At 34.2% G+C, this 15216-nt stretch overlaps 3 protein-coding genes across 4 annotated transcripts; 1 reads left to right on the plus strand and 2 right to left on the minus strand.

Moving 5' to 3' along the window:
- Positions 1-1077: 1077 nt before the first annotated feature.
- Positions 1078-6715, plus strand: LOC11412024 (peptidyl-tRNA hydrolase ICT1, mitochondrial). Of its 2 annotated transcripts, XM_003608762.4 has the most exons (8): positions 1085-1453; positions 1544-1603; positions 3997-4079; positions 4316-4380; positions 4482-4515; positions 5672-5742; positions 5907-6037; positions 6160-6715. In XM_003608762.4, exons 1-7 carry the CDS (start codon positions 1159-1161, stop codon positions 5995-5997), a joined length of 699 nt encoding a protein of 232 aa, XP_003608810.1. In that variant the 5' UTR covers positions 1085-1158; the 3' UTR covers positions 5998-6037; positions 6160-6715. The 2 variants fall into 2 exon arrangements, 1 of the variants encoding a protein (XP_003608810.1); XR_003011492.2 differs by lacking the exons at positions 5907-6037; positions 6160-6715 and adding an exon at positions 4665-4791 and having other exon boundaries at positions 1078-1453; positions 5672-5724.
- A 945-nt stretch (positions 6716-7660) lies between these two features.
- On the minus strand, positions 7661-8838 carry LOC11407135 (uncharacterized). Its single transcript, XM_003608761.3, has 2 exons — positions 8635-8838; positions 7661-8441 (listed from the first exon to the last, which is right to left on the minus strand). Exons 1-2 carry the CDS (start codon positions 8692-8694, stop codon positions 7824-7826), a joined length of 678 nt encoding a protein of 225 aa, XP_003608809.3. The 5' UTR covers positions 8695-8838; the 3' UTR covers positions 7661-7823.
- A 539-nt stretch (positions 8839-9377) lies between these two features.
- On the minus strand, positions 9378-10019 carry LOC112420927 (uncharacterized). The gene has a single exon (XM_024780747.1). The coding sequence runs from the start codon at positions 10017-10019 to the stop codon at positions 9378-9380; it is 642 nt and encodes a 213-aa protein (XP_024636515.1).
- Between the last annotated feature and the right edge of the window lie 5197 nt (positions 10020-15216).

The raw sequence follows: 15216 nt of genomic DNA on the forward strand, positions 1-15216 counted from the left end.
CAATAAAGCAACGGAGGGACAACACATGGTACTAACGGTACTTGACTTTGATAGAGAAATCGATGGAGCTAGCAAAAATTCTAAGCAGGGACTAAATATATAAAGACAAAACAAAATATTTTTAAAACCATCGTATTAAATTTAAGGGTAAACATATTTTAGTCTCATAAATTATAACTTTTTAGGTTTAGTCCTTACAAAAAATTTATTCAATTTTTTAAAATTTTACAAAAAAAAGTGTGTGTTTAGTCTTGCAATAATCTCTATAAAAAAAATTAAAGACTAAAATAAAATAAAAAAACCTTATCAACTTAACTTTAAAATTGTGAGTATTGTAGATATTAAAACGAAATTTAATTCGAAACTTAACTAAAGCGTAAAAAAATCACAATAACTTTTATTTATATGAAATGTAAATTGAAGTAACAACAAAGGAAATAAAAATTGACAATAAGTTATTTAAAAAAATTGAGCTAAACGCATTTTAAAAAGTCACTTTTATCCATAATTTTATGTTTACTAAATAGATTAATAATATCCTTTCAATGTAAATAAATATGTTATTTGCAAAATAAAGCGCATTATCTATTTGTTATTGAAAAAGTTTTCTTTATAGTTAGCTGTTATTGAGACTTAAAATATAAAACCAATACAAATAATTCTATCATTTGTATAGTAATTTTTTTTTACTTTATTATTTATGTTAATTTTTGGATATTAAACTTGTTTGGGTAGCTAAATATAAATAGATTTATTGCTCTAAAATTGTCGCAAAATAATAAGTAATGTAAATGCAACCCATTCTTAAGAACTATTGACATTTGATTTATTATCAGACTTTCGTTAATGAAATTGTTTTTAACATAAAAAAAAAAAAAAAAAAAAAGTTCTAATCATGCTTTCTTCATCACATTAAAAAAATCACGAAAAGAATCGTAAACGATTTAAAGTAAGTAATGTTTGTTTCTTGACGTCAAACGAGTGTAAAAACTTTTTATCAAATTCTTTAATGATTTGAGACATCTATTTTGCATAAAAAAATTGACACATAAAAAGAGCAATTTTCAAATGGGGATCGAAATCAAACAAAACAAAAGAAAGAGGTTGAGATTGTTAGTGGACGTGGTTCAAACCTGAAACCAAACTTGGACGTATGGTATGGCTTCAACAACCACCAGAATGCTGAAGGGAATTTTGCTATTACACCTCTCTTCCACACCTCCCTCTTCTCTTCTTCGCATTACTCGCGACCTTTCTCGCCCTTTCTTCCTCTCCTCTCTTCAGTTACAGCGTTCGCATCCCGCCACTGCAATTCGATGCGCTTCCTCAGCTTCAGATTCTGGGAACAACAAAGTATCCTCTCGGCTTTCGCAGGTCCATGAGCTTCTCCAAGAAGCTGAACATCGATCTCTATCCGCTGATTACAACGCCCCAATTCCTAAAATCACTTTGGGTCTGTTTTGTTTTCATGAATTTTCTCATTCCTTGAATATATGCTGCAAAAAATATGGTTTGATTTTTATATAATTTTGTTGGGTTTCAGATCATGTTACTGTGAGTTTTGCAAGAAGTGGAGGACCTGGGGGTCAGAATGTCAATAAAGGTGGTTTTTTTTTTTTTTTTACTTGTTTCCCTTTTTTTGTTATAGTTACTATCGTTTTGAGTTCCTATAATTATTTGGAATTTAGTTTTTTAGTCCTTGTATTCACTTTTTAGGTTAGTCTGTGTTGGAAATTTGATAAGTAAATGCTAGAAGATTATAGAAGTATGGCATATTCCTATTTTCATGATTAAGAAAAGCTATAATTGAACCCTTGGAAATTAGGAGGCACTGTTTGCTTATTTGCTCAAGGGATAAGAATTCATTTTCTTATATGTTAAGAACAAAAAGCATATATAAAGGCATGCTTGTATATCATGTTGAGTTAATTTGTAAAAGAAAAAAATCTTAATAGCTGAGGAAATGAACATGGACAAAGATTTAGGGACGATACCTTCAATTTGGTTCAAGTAAGACATTTCTTTAATGACAAAGAATAATAACATGTTATGCTAGCATTTACTTGAATTTCCAACACTGCCTCCCTTAAATCAAGCTTCTAAACTTATCATTTCAACCTTATTTTTCTTCTTCAAATTGTAAAATAACTCAATCTTCAAAGGTTTTTTAAAAATATCCACAACTTGTTATTCATTGGGACGGTACTCGATCACCACTTCTTCCTCAGCAATTACATTATGTTGAGGCGTGTATCTTGTTGTTAGCGGATGCTCAATTCCATGTTGCTCAAAGAAGCTTGAGGTATATTCTGCCTCTCTATTATGAATGTGTTGATTCTGCCACCACTTTGTTTCTCTACAAATGCTTTAAACATCTTGAAGGCATCACAAGCTTATGAATTCTGCTTTAGAAAATATACTAAAGCTTTTCTGCTAAATTCATTAGTAAAAGAAATTAAGTACTCACAAGTCACAACCATCAGGTGTTGGTATTTCAACTGAACACAAGTCTGAATGAACTATTTCCAATACTTTCTTATCCCTCCAAGACTTTCTGGTTGGACTAAGAAACTACTAGAGATAGTTTATTTAGGCTCGTATCTAGTTAAAATACCAACACCTTGTAGCTGCAGGTACTTTAATTGATGACTTTGGCAGAAAAGCTTGCATATATTTTTTGAAGTTGAAATCAGAAGATGCCTTCAAAACATTTAAAGCATTAGTAGAGAAAGAAAGTGGTTGCATAATCGAAACATTCATAACAAACAGAGGGCTAGAATATCTTGCTGGTACAAACATCTTTGAGAAATATGGAATTGACATCAATTAACAATAAGATACATGCCTCAACAAAATATAATTGTTGGGAAAGAAGTGGTGATCATTGAAAAACAAGCTGCGAATATTTTTATAAAACCTTTGAAGATTGAGTTGTTTTACGCAAGTTGAAGAAGATGTTTGGAATGACAAAGCTTGGCGATGTTGAAAATTAAATCAAGTAAATGCTAGAAGATTATGGAAGCATGACATAGTGTTATACTTTGTCATTAAGGAAATGTCTTAACTGGACCAAAATGAAGCCACCGGCCTTAAATCCTTGCCCATGTTGATTTTCTTAGCTATTTTAAGTTTTTTTGCTTAGCGATTAAGACTAGTATGATCAAAGTGCTGCACTGTCTCCTATAGTACATCACCATTTCTTTTCTTAACATGTAGGAATTCCTTTACTTATGTATTCATGAACTAAGCCTATAAAAAAGCAAATCGCTCCTCTGTTATCTCTATTCTACATAGTGAGTGAGTTCTGTGTTGTTATAATGTCCTACCATACCAGTTTGAATTGACTTATTAGAGCTTATTTACTGGTATAAGCATTTTGCGGGACTACTTGGTGAGAGCTTATGGAATTAACTTGTAACATGTTCATAAGTTGTTTTCAGTTTAGTTCTTTAAACTCTTCATTATAACTTAGAAAACAACTTATAATTTATATGAAAACAATTTGACTTTATTTTATCATTTGTTATAAAAATAGCTTATTCATAAACACTTATGCTATAAGCGCCTCACTAAGTTGTTTATCCAAATAGGCCATAGTCCTACGAATTACCAAACCACGCGGGTTTAGTCCCTGTATTGAATGTAAATTTTCTAGGGGTAAACATATCTAACCATTTGTTTTATAGCCATGTTGGGGCTCATTGGTATGTATTGTGATTTGATAGGATACTGGGTTTGGGCTTAAGCCCAATAGAGAGCCTGAATTGGCAGTATTCTATTAGGAGGTTATAAAAGAAAAGATAGGGGAGTGAGTAAAACATTCAAGAAAGTTGTTAAGAGTCGTTTAGGAGAGTTCTCTCTTTAGATTAGGAGCCTAGCTCTGGGACATAGAACTCTGGTTTATGCATTTCATTTTGTTTCTCCACCATTGTAAGAGCTTTAAGCTCATCCACTTGCAGTTAATAACACACAAACATTTACCTGCTGATTGTACAGTGAACACCAAGGTCGACATGCGGTTCAATGTTGGAAAGGCACATTGGCTAAGTGAAAGGGTCAGGGAGAAGATTATGCAAATGGTTTGTGTCAGCTAATCTTTTCTCATCACTAACAAATAATTGACTGTTTGTTTGTTTGTTACATGTCAAATATTTACAAGCTTTTGAAATGTTGAGTCATGGCGTGGTATAGGCGTATAGGAGCTTCTGTTACCAAGTGATCTAGAGTTTAATCCTTCTTGCTAAATAAGTAGTTAAATTGACTTATGATCTACTTTAATATTTTAACACTCTTGAACTGTATTGTTCCTTTGCAGGAGAAAAATCGTATGAACAAGGATGGGGAGCTTGTGATTTCTTCAACCAAAACTAGAACACAGAAGTTTGCTTCTTCCCTTCTATTGATTTTATTGTCTTTTTCTCATTGTATGCTGGCTGTAAGTAAGATTGGCTGACCTCCTTATTCTATGATTTTTTCTTCAGGGGAAACATTGAGGATGCTTTGGCAAAGCTTCAGGTATCTAAATCTAAAATTTAGTTTTTTAAAATTGTTTAATAGCATGCTTTAGTATCACATATTATTGCCAAATAACATATCTCCTTAAAGCTCAAATGCTTTAGTGAGACCTAAGAATGAGTTCTATAACAGTTATCATTGCTTTGTAGGTTAGAAATGATTATGGTTTTATAGCTTTCGAGTCTTGCTCTTTTACCAGAGACGTTATTCTTTACAAATAATGGTGGCATCTTAAACAAAATTTTCTGTCATGAAAGACAGTATCTGTGAAGTCATGTAAGCTATATAAACTTTCTAGTAGTTCTCGATTCTATTACTTATTTTTCTCTGGTAGCGGCGGGGTTGGGAGGAGTTTGTTCTGAAATGTTCTGTTTGCAAAACAATCCTTTGTCTTGATAGTGAACAAACTAGGGGGAAATGCAGTTTAGGATAGTGAAAATATCTCACTTATTTTCTTCATTCTCGGGTATTCCCTCATAGTAAATCAAATTCTAAGAGTTTTGGTTCTGACTATTTTTATGATTCTCTGAGGACTAGGGAGTTATAATAATATTGTGAATTCTTGATTGAAGAATTGAATATTTCTTGGAGGACTCAAATCTATATTGGTTGTCTGTTCCTTTTGCTGTTGAGTTGGTGGGTTGCTGCGCCCTACTGTCCTTATAACAAAGTCCGTAATCTACTTGTTTGGAACCATCCAAGGATTGATGAGAAGGAAAATGGGGTTTGGTGACTGTTGTCTCAGTCTTATTGTGGCATATACAAAATGTAATAAATGGGAAATCTTATAAGCATTCCAATAATTTCCTCAAAGAAAAGTGGTATCAACAATCACTTCACTCTTTTCAACACCCCTCTCTTATTGGGTGAATTCCCCCCCTTAATATCAGATCCATTTCCAAGAGTTTCATGTGAATTCCACCCCTTTGTGGAAAGAGAGTGTTGAGAGTGAGTATTGGTGAGGCTTCTCTTCCCTTTAAAGTTATAATTATATGTAACTCTTCGTGGTAATCCCTTCTAGGATATGACGTGTCGTTTTGTAAAGTAGACTTCAGTCTTCATTCCCTTTCAATTACACAGACTTAAATATTTTCACTTCTTGTTTTGAAAGATATAACAATGGTGCTTTTCTGTTTATGAAATGGGAAAAAAATAGGAAATCATTGATGCAGCATCTTATGTCCCACCACCTCCCTCAGAAGAGCAAAAGAAGAAAATTGCTAAGTTGTAAGAGCACTTCTCGTTTTTATATATATATATATATATTCTTTATTCTTCAGGTTAAAATACGGGTTATTATTTGGTTAACATTTTGCTAAGGGAATCTGTTAACATTAGAATTACTAAGGGCTTGTAACCAGCAACTGTTAATCAAATGTGCACTTCTGTAGGGCTGCCATAGGAGAGCACAAACGTCTCAAAAGCAAGAAGGTGCAATCAGATAAGAAAGCGCAAAGAAGAAGTAAAAGTAGTTGGGACTAATACATTGTTTTTCAGAATCTTTAAACTATCTATCATCTTAGTAAGTTATCTTAGTAAGTTCGCGATTATTTGCAACTTGAGATTCATTTATAAAACCTGCTACTACCAAATTTCTTTTATGTCATTCTCAATTAATGTGTTACTTGAATCTCTTGGCTGCAGAGCACAGAAGTACAATCCTTTAATACTACCATAATTGGATACATCTTACATATACATCATGACATCAGATGATTGGTTGAAGATATAATCAAGGACTCGAAAAACATTAATCAACATGAAGGATATCCAAAGTGGTTTTATTGCTGCATAGTGTTGGTTAAATTTGTGACGCAGCTACGATTTAGTGCAATAGGAAATTTTCAAATTGAAATACCATATGTTGCTTTTATCTACAATGTTTTCCTTATCAGCTTGAGCTGCAATTACGGGAATTCGACGCGTGTCTTTACGGGAAGTCAACAACCCTGGGAACATGTCCATTTTTGTACTTGGGAAGGTTGGGTCCCTTATGATTTAGTTTGGATAAGATTCACTTCAGAGGAAGTGTGTTTCCCATAGAGTGAAAGAAACCAATTCCAGTAGTACATTGCTTTACAGTTTCACTACAGAAACATGAAATGTTATTTTCACTTGATAAGGGTTTGGCATTTGCTTTTGATGGTATGGTACTCTGAAGAAAACAATATTTTTTATTTTAATTTAACTGTTTTGGTGATTTTCTTTCTAAAAGTCAGTTTACTTTGCTCTACCCAAACATAAATATTTCTTTAACTCACCTAAATCAATTTTTTATTCTGAATGTTTTGAAAATCGTTTCCTTTAATAATATCTATTATTTTAAAACCAATTTTATTAAAATCAATAATAAAGCCGATATTTATACTTGGGAGAGAAAAAGTTATCAGAAGGAAGGAAGAATTTGTATCATTACAAGAGGAGGAGAAACTTCTATGAGAGCCTCCTCGGTTGAAAAAAATATTGAATATGAGGAAGAAAGAAGACTAGTTGTGTTTGATTTTACGGTTGAAATTGGGGTTGCCTTCAAAGTTCGTTTGGTTTGATAAAAAAAGTACACCTAAGATTTGAAAGTCGTTAGAAGCACAGAAACGTCCATTTGAAGCAAAAGAAGATTTATTCTTCCTTCTACGTTTGACTGTTTACATTGCCACATTCTTCCAAACATAAGATTTACGCAAAACTTTTATGTGTTTTTTTTTTCAATACCCTAACCTGACTTCTTGCCTTTAAACTTACCCATGAAATAGGAAATGGATTCCCTGCATGACAACAAACTGCGTGTGAATCAATCATCTGATCAGTAATATTTGTGCTAGTATTAAATCTGTACTGTTCAATTTTAATTCAATGGTTTACGATGCATTGACTGCGTGACTGCACCATTTTTCAGTTACAAGAAAGCTATAAAAACCGTAAAGAAATTTGATATGCTAGAACACGGCTGGTTTGAACCGACAATTTTCTCACTCACTTACTGTAGTTAAGTGCAGATTTCGCCTTAGATTCTTTCTAATAAAGAAAATGTTTACCTTTAAACTTGGTTTTAGATTATAGAATTAAAACATATACTTTATAATCTGACTTACTCAAATGAATATTTCAAAATTATATTTTGCTATAACTTTGGTTTTTTATAAACGTGTTAAAACAATTGGGGCTATAGATTGATAAGAATAAAGAAATATAATGATTTGTAGCAAGTAGCATACCACAAATATAATTTGTCAGCCTATTTACAAAACAAAAACTTTTGTCAAAACAAAAAAGATACCAAAAATACTATAGAGATGGATTAAGCATGTTGATTATCGTCTAATAACATGCACCTCTCCTGACCGTTGATCAACATGCTTAATCCATCTCTTACTACCACCACGACCATGACCATCTTTTCCCAAATTACCCCCAACAGCTGAAACATGTGCTATGTCAAGTCCCTTCCCAACAGGAAGAAACACCGACCTAACAACACGACGTGACCTTGATCCTCCTTCCTCAACAACAATATTCTCCCATTTAAAATTCCCACTCCTAAAATTAACATTCTTACATATCAAAACTGCACCCTTAACACTTAACTTAGCCACCTTCAAAACCTTCATCAAATCCTTAATTCCTTCACAATCTACCACCATGAAATCTATCTCTTCAATGAAATCTTTCATAACTTCTTCTGCTTCTCCTACAATGATTTCTGTTGATGTTCCTTGTTCACCCATTCTTTTAGAGTACTCTAATTTTGATGCCTCGTTTGGAACTATGCATACGTGTCTCCCATTTGTATGTTTTCTTGCTATTGATAAACCTAAGCTTGTTTCGATTACACCTCCTTCTGACCATGTTTCTACTATCATTTTTGCATTCCATCCTGCTGCCATGGCTGAAATTAGCTCCGCCATGCCGGATCCACGTAAAACCTTGCACTGATGTAGGTTAAAAAATTATTATTAATAACGGTAACACGGTTATTTTACAGAGATAAGATTTTGACTATGTTCTGTAAAGTCAAACTCTTATAGCTGAGCTGAGAAAATTTAATTTATTCAAGATTAATATGGAAATGAAAAAGAAGAAGTTAATTCATGCATGTATGTGTGTAAGGATTTGGTTGCTTACAGATTGAACTGTGTCGATGTATGCTTTGGAAGCTGTTTCAGGGGACCAGACAAGTTTCATTTTCTCTTCGGATGATGTTTTTGATTTTGTTTTAGGTTGTGTTGTATTGTGGGGTCTGAAAATTGGGAAGAGGAAAAAATGTTGATAAGTTATAAGAGTGTTGAAATGAATATAAGAGAGAAGCCAGCATGCATTTATTAACGCGGCTAGAAGAGATGAGGACCGAGTAGTTTAATTTGTTGAGAAAGAGCATAGGGTTGACATTGGACAAATCCAACGTGTAGGTGAAGGTGAGATTTGGATAAACTTTAGCCTTTCTGTTTTGTTCAAAGTCTTTCTTTTTTTCTTTTTTGGTAAAAATAAAATTAGTCTTTCTTTCTTTCTCTTTCTTTGACGACTTTGTTGCAATGTTGTCAAGCTACCCTTACTTTCTCTCTCTTAGTCATGCGTGTACATTTAAGCCAGCCATGTAGGGATCTTGTCAGCTAACATCCAGTTCAATGTATGTAGACATAAATACCCTTTGAGAAAGAAATAAATGTGGGGATTGGATGCATGTAGTGGAATGGACTAGACTCCGACGATTTAATGAACTAAAGTTTGTTGTATCTCAAGTGAGAGAAGTTTAAATTTAGTGTTTAAGTGTTTCATATATGATTATCTTTTGGTCAAGAAAATTTATGAGAAGGCAAAAAAAAAAAGCCTTTTAGAACAATTTTTTTTTTTTTTGAGCAAAGGCAAAGTTAGTTCATTTCATTAAAAATTAACGGATACAAAGTAGGTGTTACATGATGAAAGATATGGGGGCTAGGGTGAGATAGTGATGCTCTAGCAATATTATGAGCAACTCTATTTGCTTGCCTCCTAACATACGACACTACAAAGTCGGGTCTACTAAGAAGTAACCTTCTACAATGAGTTACAAGATCACCGAACTCGTTGATGGGAATAGTGGCGGCGGCAATAGCATCAGATAAGATTTTTGAATCGGTCTCAAACATGATGTCACGCATTCCATGTGAGATAGCCACTTTGATAGCATCTAGAAGGCCTAAAGACTCAGCCTCTAAAACAGTGGCTGATGAGTAGTAGAAGTCTGATTTGCCAAGTAATAATACACCCATAGAGTCACGGAAACACATACCATACCCCATAACAGAGTTATTGTCGAAAGCAGCTGCATCTACATTACATTTGATCATGCCAACCGGTGGTTTGATCCAAGCGTGCTCGGAATTTTTGTTGTGGATTGGTGCCTTTGCTCGTTGCATACAACTCCATTCATTTAGTGCGTCCTTTGCGCGAGTGACTATATATGAGGGAGAGGTATCCGTAGACTCCCATAGTTTGGCATTACGACTTTTCCACATGCTCCAAAGGGTCATTGCAACAAGAGCTTGTTGTCGTGTGGATAACCTGTCAATTAATATATAAGTCTCTTTTAAAAAAATTGTATCAAGGTCATTTTGAGTTTTTCAACTCCATTAATTTTTTTATACCAACATACTGACCCTTTATTATTTTTTGAAATTCGATCTTTGAATTTAAGAATCGACTAATTTGAGGGATCAATTTCAATGTCTACTAACAAAGAGTTTAATTAAATTTAGATGAAATTAATTTATGTAAGTCTGATATCTACCACAAAAAAGTTATGTAGAATTTGAAATTGAGATCTATAGAGAACGATATTGAAAAACTAAGTATACACTTTAGATCTATAGAGTATATATCTTCTCAATGTTTTGTTTTTTAATAATATCAAATTTAAATTATAACTACACTTATAACTTTAAGATCTACGTACTTGATTCATCTACATACTTGATCATTGTTCTCTCCGAATTGTGAGTTTGTTGTTTCTCTCCTAGGGTTTCGCTGCCGCCACCCAATTGCGAGAGCTTGTTGTTCGATCAGATTGTTTCTCAACTTTGATCGTTGTTTCTATTTGTTCCCCTTGTGTCTTGGCTGGTTAGTTCTTCAATTTCACTTCCATGTATATTAGTTGTGCTAGCTTTCAAAGAAATGTGCTGATGAATTAAAATTGCATTATGTGAGCTTCTCGTGACTCATGATTACATGGTAGTTGGATGTGGTGGTTGGTAATCCTTGAATTATGTTGTCATGGTAGTGGAGTTTTCAATTACGGTTTTAATTGTTTGGATGTTGGTACGATTGATCTCTAAATTTGCTTTCAAAAAGGGATTGATCATGAAGACGATTAGGTGTCGAGGAAGTCGAGGAAAATGAGCCTGATAAGTTGGAATTGCAGGGGTTTGGGTAGCCCGAATGCAATTCCAGATTTAAAGTACCTAGTTCGGCACTTCAATCCGGACCTCTTATTTTTAAGTGAGACATTAGTCCACCGTAATAAAATTGAAGAATTATGTTATGTTCTTGGTTTTAACTCCTGTTTTTCTGTTGACCGAACCGGTAGAAGCGGCGGACTTGCTTTCTTTTGACACACTTCTCTTAATTGTCAACTTATTGATTATTCAAATAACCATATAACAGTTGAGATTGTTGATTCTAATCTGCGTCCTTGGAAACTTACTGGCTACTATGGGTACCCTAATGGGGGACGTAGGCGTGCTGCGTGGGAGTTTCTTCATGATTTGTCTTGTAGATATTCAAGTCTGTGGTGCATATTTGGTGACTTCAATGACATTATGGATGCGAGTGAAAAGCGAGGTCGAACAACTAGACCCAATTGGCTCATTAATGGCTTCCGACAATTCGTTCTTGATTCCGGTTTGCTGGATGTTCCGGTGGAGGGCTATCCCTTTACGTGGTTCAAGAGTTTGGGTACCCCCCATGCGGTGGAGGAACGGTTAGACAGAGCACTAGCTACTACTGGGTGGTTTAATTTGTTTCCCAATTCTGTGTTAGAGAACCTTGTAGCCCCGACTTCCGATCACTACCCCATTGTGCTGAACCGTAACCCCAGGACTCGACCTCATCTACACACAAACGTAGTTTCCGTTACAAAAATGCATGGCAATTAGAACCTGGGTTCAAAGATTTTGTTACGGACTCTTGGCAACAACAAGGTAATGCTGCTCTCCTTCATAAACTGAGTGTTTGCGCAGAGGACATGTCTGCTTGGAGTAGAGGTCATCGAGAAAATGATGAATTCGTTTTGGTGGTGTCATGGAAGAACTAATCAACGCGGTATCAACTGGCTAATTGGGAGAAGCTCTCTATGCATAAAAATCATGGAGGTATGGGCTTCAAAGACCTCACTGCTTTCAACTTAACAATGCTCGGTAAGCAAGGGTGTAAGTTGCACACAGCACCGGATTCTCTTGGATCCCGTATTTTCAAAGCACGGTATTTCCCCTCAGCATCTTATCTCACAACCAATCTCGGTCACAATCCGAGTTATGTTTGGAGGAGTATCCTTCGTGCTAGATTCCTTGTTCGTGGGGGAGCTCACTAGAGTATTAGGACAGGTGGTGACATCCCTATTCTTATTGAACGGGGGTCGCATTAATGGTTCTATTGAAGGTGTTCACTTTGTTCGTGACTTTACTGTTAAGATTTTGCTTAAGGAAAATTTAAAAAGATGGAATGAACCGCTGATCCGGCAAGTTTTCATTCATGACATTGCTTCTGTCATCATAAACGCGCCTCTTTTCTCTCAGGTTCAGCAGGATCATATTATTTGGAAAACGGAAAAGGATGGAAAGTACTCAGTTCGGAGTGCCTATAAGCTTTGTGTTGAGGATTTAATTGATACATCCTACCTTAGGCGTCCGGGCTACTGGTCTGGGATTTGGCGTTTAAAAGTCCCTCCAAAAATCAAAAACTTTGTGTGGCGTGTCTGCAGAAGAGTGCTGCCAACTAGGAACCAGTTACGAGACAAAGGCGTGCAATGTCCAGAAGCGTGTGTTATATGTCCAGCAACAAGGGAGGATGTGTCACACCTTATCTTTGCTTTCCCTTACGCTATTCAGGCCTGGTAGATGTCCAGTTTGTGGTCTGAAATTCAACAAGCCTTAAGTCAGTTAGACACAGCTTCTGCTATCATTTTTCACTTGCTGCAACATCTTACAATAGAACAAAGATAGATTTTTGCTGCTACAATGTGGAGTTTATGGAAGCCTAGGAACCTAATGGTGTGGTAGAATAAGAATGATTCGTGTGCCATGACTGTTGATCGAGTGCGCGTAATGATGAAAGAATGGCAACTCGCGACTGCTAACCATTCCACTCCTGCACAGCAGAATGTGCATTTGCAGGCTTCAATTGCTACTGCACAGCAGCCTCCTGTGCACATGCAGCAACTTCCTGTGACTGCTACACATTCTGCTACATGGCAGCAGCCATCCCATGGTCGTCTTAAGTGCAATGTGGATGCAGGTTTCTCAACGGCTAAGAACAGAATCGGAATAGGCATTTGTGTGCGAGATGACGACGGTGCTTACGTGCTTGCTAAAGCAATCAGCTTCGACATTGTGCACACGGTCCGGGTTGGTGAAGCTTTGGGTTTATACCATGCTTTGGAATGGCTAAGTGATATGCAATTTGACAATGTAGACTTTGCGACGGATTCAAAAATTACCTATGATGCCTTTCACTCTCATAAAGATGACGTCTCTGAGTTTGGACATATCATTTCAGCCTGTCAAGCTCTCTTCTCCACTCACTTTACAAATTCTCGGGTTGAGTTCACTAGGCGACAAGCGAATGCGGCAGCTCATGCACTTGCAAGGGAGGCCACTTCTTTAGCCAGTCCCGTCATTTATTTTAATATTCCGCATTGTATAAACAAATATCATCTTTAATGAAATGTTATAAGCATCTTTCCTTCAAAAAAAAAAAAAAAGAATATATTCCCAATGTATTAAATACACTATTTTCTCGTATAAAAAAACTATTTTCATTTAGACTCGTTAATAAATATAAAATCCTGAGATTTGTTTATTTATAACTAATTTAGTTTTCATGCACATTTTTCTTACCTACTTTTAGTTAATAGTGTACAAATAAAAAAATGTGCACCTAATATTGTCAATAAAAAATACTTAATGTGGAAATCTATGATTCTAAACTATTACATTTCAATAATGCATAAAATGAAAATCTATAACTTCTCAGCTACAACAAAAATATCAAATATATCTACCTAAAAAAGATGTATGAACAAAATAAACACTACATTTTTTTTGACAAAAAAATAAACACTGCATATCAAATATGAATTGAGTAGTTTACTTACTTAAATAATTAATATAAATAATAAATGCTAACAAAATTGAGAGGTTGGATCACTCGATCGATTTGAGTTAAGAGTGGAATGAATCGGGAGAGTTAAGAGATTGAGGTTGGAACCTGGTGAAAGAGAAAAATACAGATGAATGTACAAAATAATTATTAATTAACTTTGGATATATATAAAAGTACCATAAAAGTCTCAATTAACAACTTCATTTTATTTTTGACAGGACCGTCATCAACTTATTAATCGAATAACATCATTTAAAATTTTGTCTGTTTTAATTAGTTGTATATATAATAGGTTTTTTTTACTCTGTATATAATAGTGTTAAAAATGTACTATATGTTGTAAAATTAAAAGGAGTGTTATTCAAAAATAAAAATTAAAAGGAGTTACTCGCGATTAATTTTTTTTTACTATAAACTTTACGCAGTGGCGGAGCCAGGAAATTTATAGAGCCCGAGCGGAAAATTTATCCCAAATTATATCAACAGTCATAAATCAATTTTTTATTTTAATAATTAAAAAATCGAAATAAAAGAGGTTTATCAATTTGTCAATAAAAGTACAATTTAAAATAGGATTATTAATTAAAATTGACCATGTAATATATGTGAAGTCTGAAAATTGGCCCTGTAATTAAATAACATGTATTTTGACCATGTAATTCGAAATTTTTATTATTTATAACCCTGTAATATACGCGAAGTCCAAAAAAGAATTCGAGAGATTGAATTTTTTCATGATTTGTTAGAGGCGAGTTAAGAACGTTAAAATACGGCTTTGCACAAAAAATTTATAAATTTTCGACAAAGGACAAATTAATTATGAATTTTTAAAGTGACAAAAGCTCAAAAAACAAAACAATGAAAATCTCGACCTATAAATCAAATTTTGAGCTCATTATTCGTAGAGACATCTATAAAAATATATAAAAAGGATATGTAAAGTTTCATAGCATTTCGAAGTCGTTTAAATTTATTATGATTTTTCAACCAAAACGTGCAAAATTGAAATTTTGTTCCGCGTAAGCGTATACTCACAAGTCAAATTTAGTTCCCTAATTTTGTAGGCATGACTAGAGCATGATAAGAACCTTCACAGTGAAATTTTGTAGTCTTTAAACGAGATACAAATTAATTATAAATTGTTTTAAGAAATTCATAATTATGAGGGGATGAAAATTCATAATTAATTTATCTCTGGTCGAAGAAATTTAATTTTTTTATGTAAAACTATATTTTAACGTGCTAATCATGTATGAAAAAAAAAAGGAAAAAATTCAACATCTAGGTCACATTTTTAGACTACATGTATATTACAGGGTGGTCAAAAATAAGAAGAAATTCAAGTTACAATGC

Source organism: Medicago truncatula, chromosome 4, assembly GCF_003473485.1.
Source record: "Medicago truncatula cultivar Jemalong A17 chromosome 4, MtrunA17r5.0-ANR, whole genome shotgun sequence".
NCBI lineage: Eukaryota > Viridiplantae > Streptophyta > Magnoliopsida > Fabales > Fabaceae > Medicago > Medicago truncatula.